The 18835-nt window shown below is 39.1% G+C and overlaps 1 protein-coding gene and 1 non-coding gene across 2 annotated transcripts; one reads left to right on the top strand and one right to left on the bottom strand.

The window, feature by feature from the left end:
- Positions 1-3711: 3711 nt before the first annotated feature.
- Positions 3712-10693, bottom strand: LOC116196442. The gene is made up of 6 exons (XM_031526162.1): positions 10563-10693; positions 8189-9059; positions 7359-8146; positions 6973-7199; positions 4888-6831; positions 3712-4383 (listed from the first exon to the last, which is right to left on the bottom strand). Exons 1-6 carry the CDS (start codon positions 10691-10693, stop codon positions 3749-3751), a joined length of 4596 nt encoding a protein of 1531 aa, XP_031382022.1. The 3' UTR covers positions 3712-3748.
- LOC116198293 lies at positions 8436-8542 on the top strand. Its single transcript, XR_004155232.1, has one exon. It is a non-coding gene; the product is annotated as a small nucleolar RNA R71 (small nucleolar RNA).
- Positions 10694-18835: the final 8142 nt, after the last annotated feature.

The raw sequence follows: 18835 nt of genomic DNA, 5'->3' as shown, positions 1-18835 counted from the left end.
CCTGTGATTTTCCACCTTATTATTCCCAAGCAAGTCACTGCCATCCCCAAGTGACTCCAAGTACTTTTCTTTTGAAGCGGGAAACTCGAATGCTATCGTTGAAGCCATTCCTTGTAGAACATACAAGCGTTTCTACAACAATCCCTTCATCACCATGAGAACGCCTTTCGAGATTCTTATGACTCTACCTTGGCACCTGTACTTATAGCCAAGTTTGTCAAGTGTACCCAACGAGATCAAACTTTTCTTTAACCCTGAGACATGCCTAACATCCGCCAACAACATCTCACTACCACTAAATAACTTGATTCGCACTTCACCCATCCTGACAACATCACATGTGCCACCATTAGCCATACAGACTTTCCAACTTTTATGGACCGATAATTAGAAAATAATCCTCTATCATGCCAAACATGGAAAGTGCATCCCAATTTAAGAATCCACATGATACCTAACGTGCCAGATGTAGTGAAAAATTTGGCACTTGCATTCTCGATACTTGTTGCTGTCAAAATATCACCTCTTTCGTAGCTTTCCTTGGCTACCACTGTATCCTCCGAGAGCTCGCCTTTCTTGTCTCGTCTCCTTGGGTAGTCCCTCTTAAGATGGCCTTCCCCATTGCAGTTACAACAAATCGTCTTTCTACCCCTTGACTTGCTCCCGCCACGAGACCCATTCTCGCTCGATCTGTCCCTTACTACTAGGCCTTCACTGTTGCCTCCATGGTGCTCTATCACCTCCTTGTGCAACTCCTTCAAGTTCAACGATGCATTGACATCTTTCAAGGTGATGCTTGTCCTATCATTGATCCCTTTGCAAATATATATAAAAATAAGCTCAAATTCTACCAGCAAGTGTACTGGGTCAAATCAAGTAATATAGTGATGAATAGAGTGTCGATCCCACAAGGATTAATTAAGTACTAAACCTATATTAGATTCTATTATTATCTAAGCAATCAAATTAAGAGAATTAACTAATTAACTACTAATCAACCTAAATCGTCACAAAGAGCAGAAAGAGAATTGTACGAAAATATATCAATTGAAAGTGGGAAAAACAGAATCCACCCTAGTTTCACTAATCAGATTGCCATCATGTTATATAGACTGATAGCTATGTGATTATTCAAGTGAGTTTATCAAGCCTTTAAAATTAAAGTCTTAAACCTCTAATTAATCAATCAGCTCCCGCATCTCTAATTAATAGTGGACTCTAAATTATAATCATACACCTTCCAGTGCTATGATTGTCTAATGCCCTAAATTAATTATCCCTAATGTCTTAGCGAATAACTAACTAGAAACATTGCATTAATCCCTGGATAATCTCTAATTAAACTAATTAACGCAGCTATCGCATTTAACTAATTAGTCTAATCAAGAATTCCTAACAAACACTATATCAACTCCCGTATCAATAGTGTTTCTAACAATTATAACCAATTAAGAATTAAAATTGAAATTATAGGAATTGCAATCATGAATCATCAACACATCTATTAATCCTATAACATGGCGACAATCATCATATTAGCTACCTAGGGTTTCATCATATTCCCACAAAAGAAGCTTAGAATATCATGGAATTGAAAACACAATTATAATTCCAAGGAGTCATTGCAATAGAATTCATATTCAGCAGTAAACTCAAGATATTGAATCCTAAAACAAAAACCCAACAATTCCTTTAAGGAATTATCTCTTCCACAATTCTTCGCTTCAAATCAATTGATCCAGGTGACGGCTCCAGACAAGACCCTCTCCAAAAACTCTCTAGGTTAAAAGAATGGTGAAAGATGGCTCCCCCCCTAGGGTTTCCTAATCTTGTTATGAGGAGTATTTATATCCACAACAAAAAAAAGATTTCCGAAAGATATATGCTGGCTCCAAATTGCGCAAAACTCCTCAATATTGCTCGTAATTCCATCTAAGTCCTCAAAGACCTACAATATCAAATTACACATAATTAAGCACCGACTTCTTATAATTTCTATAAAATTAATAATAATTTAACATGAATTGCACAATAAAATATGAGTATAATATGCCCTATCAACTTCCCCACACTTGAACTTTTGCTTGTCCTCAAGCAAAATAAATAAGACCAAGGAAAGAAATCTATCAGAGAGAGTACAAATTTTCATATTCACTGATTTAAGCATTTGATATCTCATAATTTATTACTCGTTATTTTGTGGTGCCCACTGCTCAAACCAAACTGGAAACATGTGATCAGAGTACTACAGTTGAAATTAACCAGCTAATCTAGAGAAAGCAAATTTTAATCCAAGCGTTTAGCCTAAGATTTCTATTTCAAAAGTAAATACTCAGTCCTATAAGGAAAAATACACATTTAAACTTCATAGCTGTTAGCAGGCATATAATCCCTCTAATTTTCCCTCTAAGCAAGTCAACAAGGTAGTGAAAGCATATGGTATCTGCTTCGTCCCTAGGTTTTCTTCCTTTTTATTACAAGTCTTAATTTATTTTTTTGTTTTTGCATTCAATTTTTCCTTTCTGTTTAAGAAGCAAATTTTTTTTTTTTTCAAGTCCAATTTTTGTTTGAACTTGTGCCTTTCCGCTCTTCTCGTTATAGTGAGTTCATTGAGTCGGCACATCCCGGGCTCATCACCCAAGTGACCGGGTTTTAAAGGGACCCCTACGAACTCTTCCTCACTCTAACATTCAAGTTAGGATACTCATAACTCAATTCTTGAGTCATTGGAGTAAAGGCTATGCTTGTTTTTTTTTTTTGAATGCTCACTAACACTTTTCAGACTTCTTTTATAGGAATCACTAAGTACAAAGCTTCTTCTACCTCTTTCACTAAATGTTAAAGTGCTATTAGAATAATTAAAAAGAGGATATACTAACTAACTTTGCTTAGAAGTAGACCTGTTTATTTTTCACTTAAGGACTTGACCGACTCTTAAACTTCAAACTCTAGGGCTAAAAACTAGGTAAATTTGATTTCTAAAGATTTGACTAATTAATTTTAACTAAGTACAAAAATCACAACAGTGGTGAGTAGGGCGCCTAAGTGAGTCAATTTTTTTCAAACAATTCCTGAACAAATGCTATCAACAGTATTCTTCGTACAATCTCTAGATTTCAATAATTAAAAAAAATTAAAAAAAAAAAAAAAGAATTTGGCCTAACAATTGCCAGATAACTTAAGGACAATTATAATTCAAGGTGACAGGGAAGTATAACTATTTATCAACAAAGACAGGCATCAGATGTCATGAGTAACAAATTAAATCACAGAATTCAGACATCAACACTATACTCAATTTTATACTCCATCTGTTTAGTATCTCCCTTCCCCACACTTAGATTAAACAGTGTCCTCACTGTTCCTAATGTAGCTCTAGTAAAACGAAAATAAAAATAAAGAACATAAGAGAAAAAGAGATACTAGTACTTCCCCGGTTTCGAAAAATTAAGTTGAAGCAATTGGAGTTCCAACTGGTATAGCAATAGAGAGAGTCAGCAGTTGTTATCCACCCTGGCTTCAAAAACAAAAAGAAAACAACAAAAAGAACAAAAATAGCAGATAATCCATCTTAACTAAAACAATCAAATAGCAAATATCCCAAGTCTACCCAATGAGTGGGTGCTTGATAAAGTACAAACCAACAGCAAATCAAAATAAAACAAATGAAGCAAAAGAATTGAGAGCCAACAGGGACTTTAGCTCTCAGACATGGGCTGCCTCCCATGAAGCACTTAGTTTATAGTCGCTAGTTCGACTTTTCCAATTCTTCAACCGAATTTGCTAGATCCACCGTAGTGGCATCACCATCAATATTTTCCCCTTCAAAGTAATGCTTGAGAAGATGACCGTTTACTTTAAAAGTGCGGTCATCTTCTGACTTCAGCTCAACTGCACCATAGGGAAAAACATTAGAAATAACAAATGGTCCAGACCATCGAGATTTTAACTTACCTGGGAACAACTTCAAGCGAGAGTTGTATAATAGGACTTTCTGACCAGGCAAAAACTCTCGCTTTAGGATGTTCCTATCATGCCATCGCTTGGCTCGCTCCTTGTATATCCTAGCATTTTCATATGCTTCCTCTCTCATCTCAGCCATCTGATTCAATTGGAGCAATCTCTTTTCACCTGCAGCTTGTAAATCAAAGTTAAGGTATTTTATGGCCCAATATGCTTTGTGCTCAAGCTCTACTGGTAGGTGACATGATTTACCATAAACAATCTTGTATGGGGACATTCCTATGGGGGTTTTGAAAGCTGTCCTGTAAGCCCACAATGCATCATCAAGTTTTAAAGACCAATCTTTCCTAGATGCATTGACTGTTTTCTCTAAGATACGCTTTATTTCCCTATTGGACACCTCAACCTGTCCACAAGTCTGTGGATGATAAGGGGTGGCAATTTTATGAGTAACTCCATATTTTGATAATAATTTTTCAAATTGCCGATTGCAAAAATGTGATCCCCCATCACTTATAATGGCTCTAGGTACCCCAAATCTTGAAAAGATGTTCTTTTTCAAAAATCTGATTACAACTCTGGCATCATTACTTTGTAGAGCAACTGCTTCTACCCATTTTGAAACATAATCAACAGCCACAAGAATATATTTATTTGAAAAAGAAGAGGGAAAAGGACCCATAAAGTCTATTCCCCACACATCAAAAAGCTCAATTACAAGAATGCTATTTTGTGGTACTTCATGTCTCCTAGAAATATTGCCAGTTCTTTGGCATGGAGCACAAGACATAATGTAATTCCTGCAATCATGAAATACTCTAGGCCAATAAAATCCACAAGATAAGATCTTAGTTGCAGTTCTTTCCACACCAAAGTGGCCTCCTGCTTCCTTAGAATGACAGTGTTGTATTATGCTAAGTTGTTCAGTTTCAGGCACACAGCGTCTAATTACTTGGTCAGCACAATATTTAAACAGATATGGTTCATCCCAAAAATAGTATTTCACATCATGCAAAAATTTCTTTTTCTGTTGAGATGACAAACCATATGGTGTGATGTTGCTAACCATGTAATTGACTATATCAGCATACCAAGGTAATCCTTGGATTTCTGCTACATGCAATTGTTCATCAGGGAACTTTTCATTAATGGGTGAATCTAAACAATCAGATTCCAAACGGGATAAGTGATCAGCCACTACATTTTCAGTTCCCTTTGTGTCTCTAATTTCCAGGTCAAATTCTTGTAGCAGTAGAATCCAACGAATTAGCCTAGGTTTAGCATCAGCTTTGGCAAACAAATATTTCAGGGCAGCATGGTCTGTGTATACTATGATCTTAGAACCTATCAGATAAGGCCGAAACTTGTCACATGCAAATATGACTGCTAAAAGCTCCTTTTCAGTTGTGGCATAGTTCTTTTGGGCCTCATTTAAAGTTCTACTAGCATAGTATATTGCATGAAATACCTTACCTCTCCTTTGCCCAAGTACTGCTCCTACAGCATAGTCGCTGGCATCACACATCAGCTCAAACGGAAGCTCCCAATTAGGTGCAACGATCACTGGTGCAGAAGTGAGTTTCTCCTTCAATAAATTGAATGCCTGCAAACAATTGTCATTAAAAACAAAAGCAGAATCTTTTTCAAGTAAATTACAAAGAGGTCTAGAGATTTTAGAAAAGTCCTTGATAAATCTCCTGTAGAAGCCAGCATGTCCTAAGAAGCTCCTTACTCCTTTTGTTGAAGTGGGTGGTGGCAACTTCTCTATTATCTCCACTTTTGCTCGATCAACTTCAATCCCTTTCTTTGACACCTTGTGACCTAAGACTATACCCTCTCTTACCATAAAATGACATTTCTCCCAGTTCAGAAGCAGATTAGTCTCCTTACATCTTTTAAGCACACAGCCTAAATTTGTCAGACAAGATTCAAATGACTTCCCAAAAACAGAGAAATCATCCATAAATATTTCAATAAAATTCTCTATCATGTCAGAAAATATAGACATCATGCACCTCTGGAAAGTGGCAGGTGCATTACAGAGACCGAAAGGCATTCTCCTAAAGGCAAAAGTGCCATAAGGACAAGTAAATGTGGTTTTCTCCTGGTCCTCGGGTGCTATATGAATCTGATTGTAACCAGAATAACCATCTAGAAAACAATAATAATCATGCCCTGCAAGTTTTTCTAGCATCTGATCAATGAAGGGGAGGGGGAAATGGTCTTTACGGGTAGCATCATTTAGTTTCCTGTAATCTATACAAACTCTCCACCCAGTCACAGTACGAGTCGGGATTAATTTATTGACCTCATTTTTAACCACAGTCATACCACCCTTTTTGGGCACTACTTGAACAGGACTAACCCATTTACTATCTGAGATAGGATAGATAATACCTGCATCCAACAGTTTAAGCACTTCTTTCTTCACTACCTCTTTGAGAGTTGGGTTAAGTCGCCTCTGTGGTTGCACTATGGGTTTGCACTCAGCTTCCAACATTATCCTGTGAGTGCAAATCAAAGGGCTGATCCCTTTGATATCTGCAATAGTCCATCCTATTGCCTCCTTGTGCTCTCTCAGCACGCTTAGGAGCTGTTGCTCCTGATCACCTGTCAAGGAAGAAGAGATAATTATTGGCAAAGTATCATCTATTCCAAGATAGGCATATTTTAAATGGCTAGGCAATGGTTTAAGTTCTAGCACCGGGGACTGTGTCAAAGATGATACTGGTTTTGTCGCACTAGTGCCCAGCTCCTCATAGTAGCGAGCCTTGATTTCTGATACCTTCTCCACAGATTCTTCCTCATGCTCATCATCATCACTCCAATCGTCCAGATCCCTAAGGACTGATTCCATTGTATCCACACCTGCTTTCTCCTCCACAGACTCAGAGATAAGCTCATCAATAATATCAATGGTGTAACATGATTTGCCATCATCAAATTTCTTTATGGCGTCATAAACATTAAAAGTTATTTGTTCATTCATAACTCTTAAAGTGAGCTTACCTTGTTCCACATCTATTAATGCTTTACCTGTCGCAAGGAACGGTCTGCCAAGGATCATGGGCACCTCTCTGTCCTCCTCCATCTCCAAGACTATGAAGTCGACTGGAAATATGAATTTGTCTACCTTCACCAGGACATTCTCAACAATACCCTTTGGATATTTGATACTCCTGTCAGCAAGTTGCAAGGTAATATGAGTTTTCTTGCATTCTCCAAGTCCAAGTTTCCTGAAAATAGACAGAGGCATTAAATTTATACTTGCACCTGAATCAATAAGAACGTTCTCAAAATGAAAATTCCCTATAGTACAAGGAACAGTGAAACTCCCCTGATCTCTTTGTTTGCGTGGTAAGTTAGGCAAGTCCTTTTGGAGAATCATAGAACACTCTCCTGTAAGCATCACAGGCTCACTCCCATCAAACTTCCTCTTTTTAGTGAGCAGATCCTTCATGAATCTAGCATATGAAGGCATCTGCTGGAGTGCTTCTGCAAATGGAATGTTGATTTGCAGCTTTTTAAAAACATCTAGGAATTTAGCAAATTGGGCGTCCAACTGTTGTTGCTTCAATCTTCCTGGAAAAGGGACAGGAGGAACATACGGTTTCACCCCTAGTGACTTCTGCCTTGGTTCCTCCACCTTTAGCTTACCTTTGTCTTTCTCCGGACTCTCCTCCTGAGTTTGAGCTTTTCTATTGACTATTTCCAATTCCTTGCCACTCCTCAGCATTATAGCATTGACACCCTTGGGGTTCTCTTCAGTGTTGCTGGGTAAAGACCCTGATGGTCTATTACTCAATTGCTGAGAAATCTGACTAATCTGACCCTCTAGGTTTCGAATAGTGGCTTGTTGATTCTGTAGCATGGTGTCAGTCTTTTGCATATAGCTCAACATGAGCTCTTCCATTCTCGACTGACTTTGCTGAGGTGGAGCATTCTGAGCAGGGCCTTGCTTTTGGAATCCAGGTGGCGGTTTAAGTGCATTATTCTCATTCCTCCATGAGAAATTAGGATGATTACGCCACCCGGGATTGTAAGTGTTCGAATAAGGCCCTTGATTACTCCGTTGGAAGTTGTTGACAAAGTTCACTTGCTCTCCATTGGGTGAAGCCGAGGGATTTCCAGACATGCATTCAAGAGTCGAATGTGGTCCTGAACACAACTCACAAAAAGCAACCTGATTAGTATTAAAAGAATGTGCTGAGGTGAGTTTACTTACCTGGGTAGTGAGAGCTGAAATCTGGGTTGTCAAATTAGCAATAGTGTCCATGTCATTGACTGATGCCACTCTTGATTTACTTCTTTCATTCTGCCAATTATGTGCACTGGAGGCCATCTCTTCTATCAAAGCACTTGCTTCATCATAATTCTTACCCATCAGTGCGCCTCCTGCTGCAGCATCTACTAGAGACCTCAATGTATCATCCAGGCTAAGATAGAAGACCTCAATTAGGAGATTATCTGGCAATCCGTGATGTGGGCACTTTCTGATTGCCTCCTTGAATCTCTCCCATGCCTCATAAAGTGATTCACCATTGAACTTGGTGAAGTTAGTGATTTCGTTCCTCAATCTTGCAGTCCTAGCTGGTGGGAAAAATCTCCTGAGAAACTTAGATGAAAGGTCGGCCCAGGTGGTGATGGACTCTTGTGGCAGTGAATTGAACCAGGCTCTCGCTTTATCCCTAAGCGAGAAAGGAAAAAGCTGTAATCTAATAACATCATCAGTGACATTATTCATCTTTACCGTGTTACAGTATTGGAGGAATCCTGCAATATGCTCATCAGGACTCTCGTTGGGATATCCTCCAAACTGATTTGATTGAACCATCTGGATGAGTGCTGGCTTCAGTTCAAAGTTATTAGCTGGAATAGTGGGCCTTCTGATCGCAGAACCCATAATAGTAGGTACTGCATAGTCTCGAAGTGCTCTGGCAGCACCCTGTATTTGGCGGTTGATGTCATCATCTGCCATCTCAACTACCTGCAATTCTTCCCTTCTTCTGTTCTCTCTTCTCAACCGATGCAAGGTGCGCTCTATCTCAGGATCTAATGGTAGAAGTTCAGCACTTCTACTCCTGCGCATAGAATACCTGCAAAGAGAACAAGAAATAAACACACAGTAAAGTGCGCCTAAATTAACAATAGAACTAAAGGTGGTCTAATATTAAGTTAATCCCCGGCAACGGCGCCAAAAACTTGATCCCTTTGCAAATATATATAAAAATAAGCTCAAATTCTACCAGCAAGTGTACTGGGTCAGATCAAGTAATATAGTGATGAATAGAGTGTCGATCCCATAAGGATTAATTAAGTACTAAACCTATATTAGATTCTATTATTATCTAAGCAATCAAATTAAGAGAATTAACTAATTAACTACTAATCAACCTAAATCGTCACAAAGAGCAGAAAGAGAATTGTACGAAAATATATCAATTGAAAGTGGGAAAAACAGAATCCACCCTAGTTTCACTAATCAGATTGCCATCATGTTATATAGACTGATAGCTATGTGATTATTCAAGTGAGTTTATCAAGCCTTTAAAATTAAAGTCTTAAACCTCTAATTAATCAATCAGCTCCCGCATCTCTAATTAATAGTGGACTCTAAATTATAATCATACACCTTCCAGTGCTATGATTGTCTAATGCCCTAAATTAATTATCCTTAATGTCTTAGCGAATAACTAACTAGAAACATTGCATTAATCCCTGGATAATCTCTAATTAAACTAATTAACGCAGCTATCGCATTTAACTAATTAGTCTAATCAAGAATTCCTAACAAACACTATATCAACTCCCGTATCAATAGTGTTTCTAACAATTATAACCAATTAAGAATTAAAATTGAAATTATAGGAATTGCAATCATGAATCATCAACACATCTATTAATCCTATAACATGGCGACAATCATCATATTAGCTACCTAGGGTTTCATCATATTCCCACAAAAGAAGCTTAGAATATCATGGAATTGAAAACACAATTATAATTCCAAGGAGTCATTGCAATAGAATTCATATTCAGCAGTAAACTCAAGATATTGAATCCTAAAACAAAAACCCAACAATTCCTTTAAGGAATTATCTCTTCCACAATTCTTCGCTTCAAATCAATTGATCCAGGTGACGGCTCCAGACAAGACCCTCTCCAAAAACTCTCTAGGTTAAAAGAATGGTGAAAGATGGCTCCCCCCCTAGGGTTTCCTAATCTTGTTATGAGGAGTATTTATATCCACAACAAAAAAAAGATTTCCGAAAGATATATGCTGGCTCCAAATTGCGCAAAACTCCTCAATATTGCTCGTAATTCCATCTAAGTCCTCAAAGACCTACAATATCAAATTACACATAATTAAGCACCGACTTCTTATAATTTCTATAAAATTAATAATAATTTAACATGAATTGCACAATAAAATATGAGTATAATATGCCCTTATCAATCATATAGCATTGTTTCCACGAAACTCTTGTCCGCTTCCGAGAGAGAACACAACAACAACAAAGCCTGATCCTCATCTTCAATCTTGACCTCTACGTTTGCGAGATCCATTACGATTTGATTAAAGAGGTCCACGTGGTCACCTATGGAAGTCCACATACTCATCTTTTACTGGTACAATAGTTGCCTTAAGTACAACCTGCTTGTTAGGGACTTTTGCTGATATAGCGACTGCAACTTCTTCCACACTTTCGGTTCCGAGTCTCGATCGCATACCTCCCCGTAGAACCTTTTTTCGGTAGGCTCAACTAGATAGCACTCAGAGCCTTGGATATCATCGTCTTTCTCTACGTCGGTGACAAGTCCGCGGACAGCTTCTTCTCTCCTTCTAATGCTCCCTCAAGGCCGTGTTACACTAGTAAAGCCTTCATCTTGATCTTCCATAGCCCGAAGTCACTCGATCCGTCAAACATCCCCTCAAACTTTGCTCCCGACATCTTCACCCACTCCGAGATCGTAGCTCTGATACCAATTTATTGTGAAAGATGTCGAATTCGAGGAATTTATAGCGAGAAGAAAGAAAAATGAACACCAGGATATACGTGGTAAAACCCTCTGAGTGAAAGAAACGTCCATGGACAAAGCAGAAAATTCCAATAGATCAATAAACCGAATATTACAATTTCGAGATCACACTCGTGGTTCTCAGTACCCATTACAAGACCCAACCCAAGAAGAGTCTTACAACCCTCTCAATTCTCACTACTCTCTCACTCTGTGAAACCCTAGAGACTCAAAGAGAATAACTCGAGATTATCCCAAGAGGATTACGCGTAATTTTCCAATCTCACACCCGACATTGACTTACAAGACTCATCCCGTATTTATAGATTCAAGATCCAAATTATCCTCTATAATATATACAAAATATCCCTAAACACCTAGAAAGATTCTGCTAGTTCCACGGGGCGCAACGGAAGCGAAAAAGGAACAGAAATTCAAAATTTCCTACCCGTGAAACTAATTCCAAGACCTACTAGAAGAATAAGAGTAAATAAAAGCGTACCTGGAATATTTAAAATTGTCGACCGAGCGTCCCACGCGTGACGCCTCTACCGGTATCCACACCGACTTTGTCGACGAGTCTTCGAAATCGGCGGTGCTAGCGGCCAACACTCGAAAGAAACACCGGTGCGACACCCGGAATTATTAAACTTAATTGGACTTAATGAGTTTAACAATTCAACTCAATAATCCCATTTTATATACATACATGTATATCATATATACACGTGCATATATGTTGTATGTTATCTATATCTAATATCTCAATACACTGCCATGTATATATAATGGCTTGGGGAAAGGATTTCAAGCCATTTGACCGGTGTGGGACAAAAAGGATTTAAGGATCCCAATTGTATCTTATATACATACACATATAGCCATATATATATATATATGTATTTGCATGCGTGCACAGACACATACAAACATATATATATATTTATGTATATTACTTTTGTGGGCTATTGAATTTAATAAATCGAGTCTAATTAATCGACATATTTAATCTCATTAAATATCCGATTAATCGGTCGCACCTTAAATCGTATAATCTCTATTAGACGATTTTATTTGTTTCAAAATATCCCATCGATTTAGTCGTCGTGTGTGACCCTGTAGGTTCCCAATTACGTTGACAGTAATATCGAAATCTCTATTTCAATATTACAAACAGTGAGCGGCATCTAGCAATGCATCACTATTACTCAAGTAATCGGAAAGTCAATTTCTCGACAAACCTTGTGACCTATGCTACCGTGTAATATAATCCCTTTGTCCTCTATATCTCTATTGAGCCCAAGGCATGGTCGATGACATCCTTGTATGGCTCAATATCTCTTTTTCTTGGTTTACCGGGTAAGTCTATCAGAACAAATGAGCTCGATATCATTATATCGACTCATTTGGGTATGCATACACTTTTAGACTTAACCACCAAGTGGCCGTGAGATATCGCTCCCGTTTCGTAGGAGGAACAAATCCTATCTTGGTCACTCACATTCTTTTCCATGCTTTGTGGCATACCCAATAACTATCTTTATAACCAGCCTGTTACGGTGGCGTTTGACAGTATCAAAATATACGACATTACACGTAGGAATCCATGGTGACCTCAAGTCAAAGGACCATTACACTATAGTCACTTTGAGATATGCTAATGACAGTCACGTAACAACCCATGTAGTAATCTCATGGCGGATCAGTCCAATACACATTACTCTTAATGTATACATGTGATGTGATTTGATATCTCCATATCCATGACCTGTGAGACTTGGTCATCAATCAACACCCACACTAGTCTAACCGTATTATCGTTGTCCTAATTAACGATAATACTTTGACTATGGACATTTAGGAATAATGTTCGGTAATTATAGGATCTCACAATCAAGTCACACTTGATGCCTATTGAACATACTATTCCAAGGACATTGTTGTATAAAATTATATTTAACGCAATCTACACAATAACAGATATGCCTCGTAATATAATGAAATACATGTCATATTACAGAACTGATGATAGATTGCCTCTAGGGCATACACCAATTTCCAACAATCTCCCACATGCACTAGAGCCAATCTGGCATTTGTCTAATGCCAATAGATCTAGTGTGAGCCTCGTGCTTGCGCTGCACAAGAGGCTTCGTAAGTGGATCTGCGAGATTCTCATCTGTTGGTATTTTGCATATCTTCACATCTCCTCTGTCGATAATCTCGCGAATGAGATGGAAGCGCCTGAGTATATGTTTGGATCGCTGGTGAGACCTGGGTTCCTTAGCCTGCGCAATGGCTCCATTGTTGTCACAATAGAGATCCACTGGGTCTGCGATGCTAAGAACCACAGCAAGTTTTGTCACGAACTTTTTGATCCAAACGGCCTCTTTTGCAGCGTTAGAGGCAGCAATATACTCGGCCTCTGTGGTAGAGTCGGCTACTGTCTCCTGTTTGGAACTCTTCCAACTCACAACACCTCCATTCAGGCAGAACACATACCCTGACTGCGATCTACTGTCGTCCTTATCGGTCTGGAAGCTAGCATCGGTGTAACCTCTTACAACGGGCTCTTCTTCGCTTCCATATACCAAAAACATCTCCTTAGTCCTTCGTAAGTACTTAAGGATGTTCTTTACTGCAATCCAGTGTCTTTCACCTAGATCTGATTGGTATCGACTCGTCATACTCAAAGCATACGAGACATCTGATCGAGTGCATAACATAGCATACATGATAGATCCAATAGTTGACGCATATGGAATCCTATTCATTCTGTCCCTCTCCTCTCGAGTAGAAGGACTCTGAGCCTTCGAAAGGCTTATGCCATGTAACATAGGCAGCGACCCTTTCTTAGAATCCTGCATGCTAAAGCGCCGAAGCACTTTATCTATGTATGCACTCTGACTTAGGCCAAGCAGTCTCTTGGATCTATCTCTATAGATCCTAATACCTAGCACGTAAGTAGCTTCGCCTAAGTCCTTCATAGAGAAACACCTTCCCAACCAAGTCTTCACAGACTATAGGGAAGGAATGTCATTCCCAATCAGAAGTATGTCGTCTACATACAACACCAGGAAGATTACTACGCTCCCACTAACCTTCTTGTAAACACAGGGTTCATCTTCATTCTTGATGAAACCAAACTCTTTGATTGCATCATCAAAACGAAGATTCCAGCTCCTAGAAGCTTGCTTCAGTCCATAAATAGACCGTTGTAGCTTACAAACCTTTCCGGCACAATGTGGATCGACAAAACCCTCAGGTTGTGTCATAAACACATCCTCGAGGAGCTTCCCGTTCAGGAAAGCAGTTTTGACATCCATTTGCTAGATCTCATAATCATAATAAGCTGCAATTGCAAGCAAGATCCTGATGGATTTAAGCATAGCTACCGGGGAAAAGGTTTCGTCATAGTCAACACCATGAACTTGTCTGAAACCTTTTGCCACAAGTCGGCCCTTAAAGGTAATCACATTACCGTCCATGTCAGTCTTCTTCTTGAAGACCCACTTACACCCAATGGGTTTTGCCCCTTCAGGTGGATCAACCAAAGTCCATACTTGGTTAGTGTACATGGACTCCATCTCAGATCTCATGGCCTCCAGCCATTTCTCAGAGTCTGGGCCTATTACGGCTTCCGCATAGGTTGTAGGCTCATCATTATCTATGAGCAATACGTCATTGTCTTGAGTCACGAGAAATCCATATCTCTCGGGCTCATGACGTATCCTACTAGACCTACGAGGCTCCTGTGTCACCTGTGTAGAAGATTGTGCCACAACAACTTGTGGTACTTGTTCTGCAACATCGCCCGTCGATTGGTCAATGTCATTTTGTGGTAGAACTTCCCCAAGTTCTAATTTCCTCCCACTAGTTCCTTTGGAGAGAAACTCTTTCTCAAGGAATACCGCAGTTCGAGCGACAAACACTTTGCCCTCGATGGGATTATAGAAATAGTATCCTCGAGTTTCCTTAGGATACCCCACAAAGTAACATTTGTCCGATTTAGGGCCAAGCTTATCCGAAGACAATCTCTTCACATAAGCTTCGCAACCCCATATTTTTAGAAAAGACATCTTGGGATGCTTCCCATACCACATCTCATATGGTGTCCTTTCAACTGATTTCGACGGAGCATTGTTTAATATGAGAGCAGCTGTCTGTAGAGCATATCCCCAAAAGGAGTCAGGTAAGTTTGCATGACTCATCAAAGATCGAACCATATCTAATAAAGTTCGATTCCTCCTCTCAGCTACACCATTCCATTGTGGTGTTCCAGGTGGAGTCAGTTGAGATAAAATCCCACACTGTTTAAGATAGTCAGCGAACTCATAGCTCAAATATTCACCTCCTTGATCTGATCGAAGAACTTTAATGCTCTTACCCAACTGATTCTCCACTTCATTCTTAAATTCTTTGAACTTTTCAAAGGATTCAGATTTGTGTTTCATCAAAAACACATATCCAAATCTACTGAAATCATCAGTAAATGTAATGAAGTAGAGATACCCACCTCTAGCAAGCTTGTTCACTGGTCCACATACATCGGTATGTATGAGAGCCAAAAGATCACTAGCTCGCTCACCTTTTCCGGTAAAAGGGGCCTTAGTCATTTTCCCCATTAAGCAAGGTTCGCATGTCTCGATCGATTCTAAATCAAACGAGTCCAGTAATCCATCCTTATGGAGTCTAGAGATGCGATTCTCGCTAATATGGCCTAAATGACAATGCCAGAGGTAAGTCGGCTTCGAATCATTAGATTTGAGCCGTTTGGTTTCCACATTATAAATAGGCGTATCTAGATCAAGAACATACAGACCATTACTTAAATGTGCACTGCCATAATATACATCATTCATGTACATAGAACAACACTTGTTCTTTATAGTGAAACAAAATCCCTTCTTGTCCAAACAAGAAACAGATATTATGTTTCTACTAATAGCAGGTACATAATAACAGTCATTAAGATCTAATACAAGCCCAGTAGGTAAAACTAGGTGATAAGTCCCTACAGTTAATGTAGCAACTCTTGCTCCATTTCCAACTCGTAGGTCCACCTCGCCCTTTGTCAACGATCTACTGTCCTTTAGGTCCTGCATATTTCCACAAATATGAGCACTACATCTGGTATCTAATACCCAAGATGTAGAAGTAGTAGATACATTAATCTCTATAACATGGATACCTGAAGTGGAAGTCTCACTTCCCTTCTTCTTCTTCAACTCTTCCAGGTATATCTTACAATTTCGCTTCCAATGTCCAGTGTTGCCACAATGGAAGCAGTAATCATTCTTCGCCACCTTGGCTTTAGGCTTCAACTCACCCAAGTCAAAATTGGATGCACCTTTAGCATTCTTGCCTTTACTCTTGCTCTTGCCCTTTCTTTTGGTCCCTTGGACCATTAGAACGGACGTCCCCTTGCTGATATCATGCTCAGCTGTTCTCAACATGCTAAGCAGTTCAGGCAATGGTTTATTGTAGTCATTCATATTATAGCTCATAATGAACTGACTATAACTGCTGGGCAGCGACTGTAGGACTAAATTTGTGGCCAACTCTTGACCCAGAGGAAATCCCAGTCTTCCCAGAGTCTCAACGTACCCAATCATTTTGAGTACATGAAGACCCACCGGGCTACCCTCAGTCAACCTTGCCTGAAAAAGTGCTTTAGAGATCTCGAATCTCTCATGTCGGGCCTGCTCTTGATAGAGCTGCCTGAGATGCACGATCATATCGTACGCCTTCATGTTCTCGTGTTGCTTCTGAAGCTCCGAGTCCATGGTGACTAACATGAGACATCCGACGTTTACGGCATCATCATGATGCTTACTATAAGCATCTTTCTCAGCTTGGGGGGCATCGTCAGGCGGTGGCGCAAGAAGAGGTTGCTCTAAGACATATAGCTTCTTTTCTTGGGTGAGAACAATTCTCAAGTTTCGATACCAACCAAGGAAATTATTCCCTGACAGTTTGTCCTTATCAAGGACGGATCGCAAACAGAAAGTACCAGAAGTGCTCCCTGCCATGGTAACTACCATAGAAATATACAAAATAAGTATTATGACACAACAATATTTAATGAGGACTTTATAAATATTGCTCTCACTATTTATATCAAATCAATGACCCTCAATATTGATTCAGAGAATATCATTCTCATAGTAGCTCAAGATCCATATCTCACCAAGCTCTGAGTCAGCGAGGGCTGATTCACCCAGAACTGGCTATTTAGGTAGGGAACTCACTTTCCCAATTGCATCACATGCAACTCTTGATTAGTTGGGTGAATAACTCCTTATTCAAATCTATCTTGTAGATCGATGCCCAACTACATGCCTCTGAACTCCTAATCCTATTAGGCTTGCTCAGTTAAGTCCGACCCACTGGTAAACACCACGTCTTACTAGGATAGATAAGGGCATCCTGCGAAGGCAAGGTCTACACACTCATCGATCTTGGTCTTGACGAGCGTTACACGGTGGAAGGATATGGACTTAATATTTTGAGGGATTTGATTAACATTTAATCGATCTCACTATACACTATTATGTAACTATTATATAATAGTCCACACGTATAACTATTATACTAACACAACTAGGACATAGTCCATGTCTAACAGTCATGCACCGCAAATATCAAACATAATCATACCAGTACCAAGCATAAAATCATATTTTATGCTATTATCTACTCAGATTCTAACTAGCTAGGCTTTGATACCAATTGCTAGTTCCACGGGGCGCAACGGAAGCGAAAAAGGAACAGAAATTCAAAATTTCCTACCCGTGAAACTAATTCCAAGACCTACTAGAAGAATAAGAGTAAATAAAAGCGTACCTGGAATATTTAAAATTGTCGACCGAGCGTCCCACGCGTGACGCCTCTACCGGTATCCACACCGACTTTGTCGACGAGTCTTCGAAATCGGCGGTGCTAGCGGCCAACACTCGAAAGAAACACCGGTGCGACACCCGGAATTATTAAACTTAATTGGACTTAATGAGTTTAACAATTCAACTCAATAATCCCATTTTATATACATACATGTATATCATATATACACGTGCATATATGTTGTATGTTATCTATATCTAATATCTCAATACACTGCCATGTATATATAATGGCTTGGGGAAAGGATTTCAAGCCATTTGACCGGTGTGGGACAAAAAGGATTTAAGGATCCCAATTGTATCTTATATACATACACATATAGCCATATATATATATATATGTATTTGCATGCGTGCACAGACACATACAAACATATATATATATTTATGTATATTACTTTTGTGGGCTATTGAATTTAATAAATCGAGTCTAATTAATCGACATATTTAATCTCATTAAATATCCGATTAATCGGTCGCACCTTAAATCGTATAATCTCTATTAGACGATTTTATTTGTTTCAAAATATCCCATCGATTTAGTCGTCGTGTGTGACCCTGTAGGTTCCCAATTACGTTGACAGTAATATCGAAATCTCTATTTCAATATTACAAACAGTGAGCGGCATCTAGCAATGCATCACTATTACTCAAGTAATCGGAAAGTCAATTTCTCGACAAACCTTGTGACCTATGCTACCGTGTAATATAATCCCTTTGTCCTCTATATCTCTATTGAGCCCAAGGCATGGTCGATGACATCCTTGTATGGCTCAATATCTCTTTTTCTTGGTTTACCGGGTAAGTCTATCAGAACAAATGAGCTCGATATCATTATATCGACTCATTTGGGTATGCATACACTTTTAGACTTAACCACCAAGTGGCCGTGAGATATCGCTCCCGTTTCGTAGGAGGAACAAATCCTATCTTGGTCACTCACATTCTTT

This window comes from Punica granatum, chromosome 2 (assembly GCF_007655135.1).
Source record: "Punica granatum isolate Tunisia-2019 chromosome 2, ASM765513v2, whole genome shotgun sequence".
In the NCBI taxonomy this organism is placed as follows: domain Eukaryota; kingdom Viridiplantae; phylum Streptophyta; class Magnoliopsida; order Myrtales; family Lythraceae; genus Punica; species Punica granatum.
The sequence above is the reverse complement of the archived record's forward strand: the minus strand, read 5'-3'. Positions and strand labels throughout refer to the sequence as shown.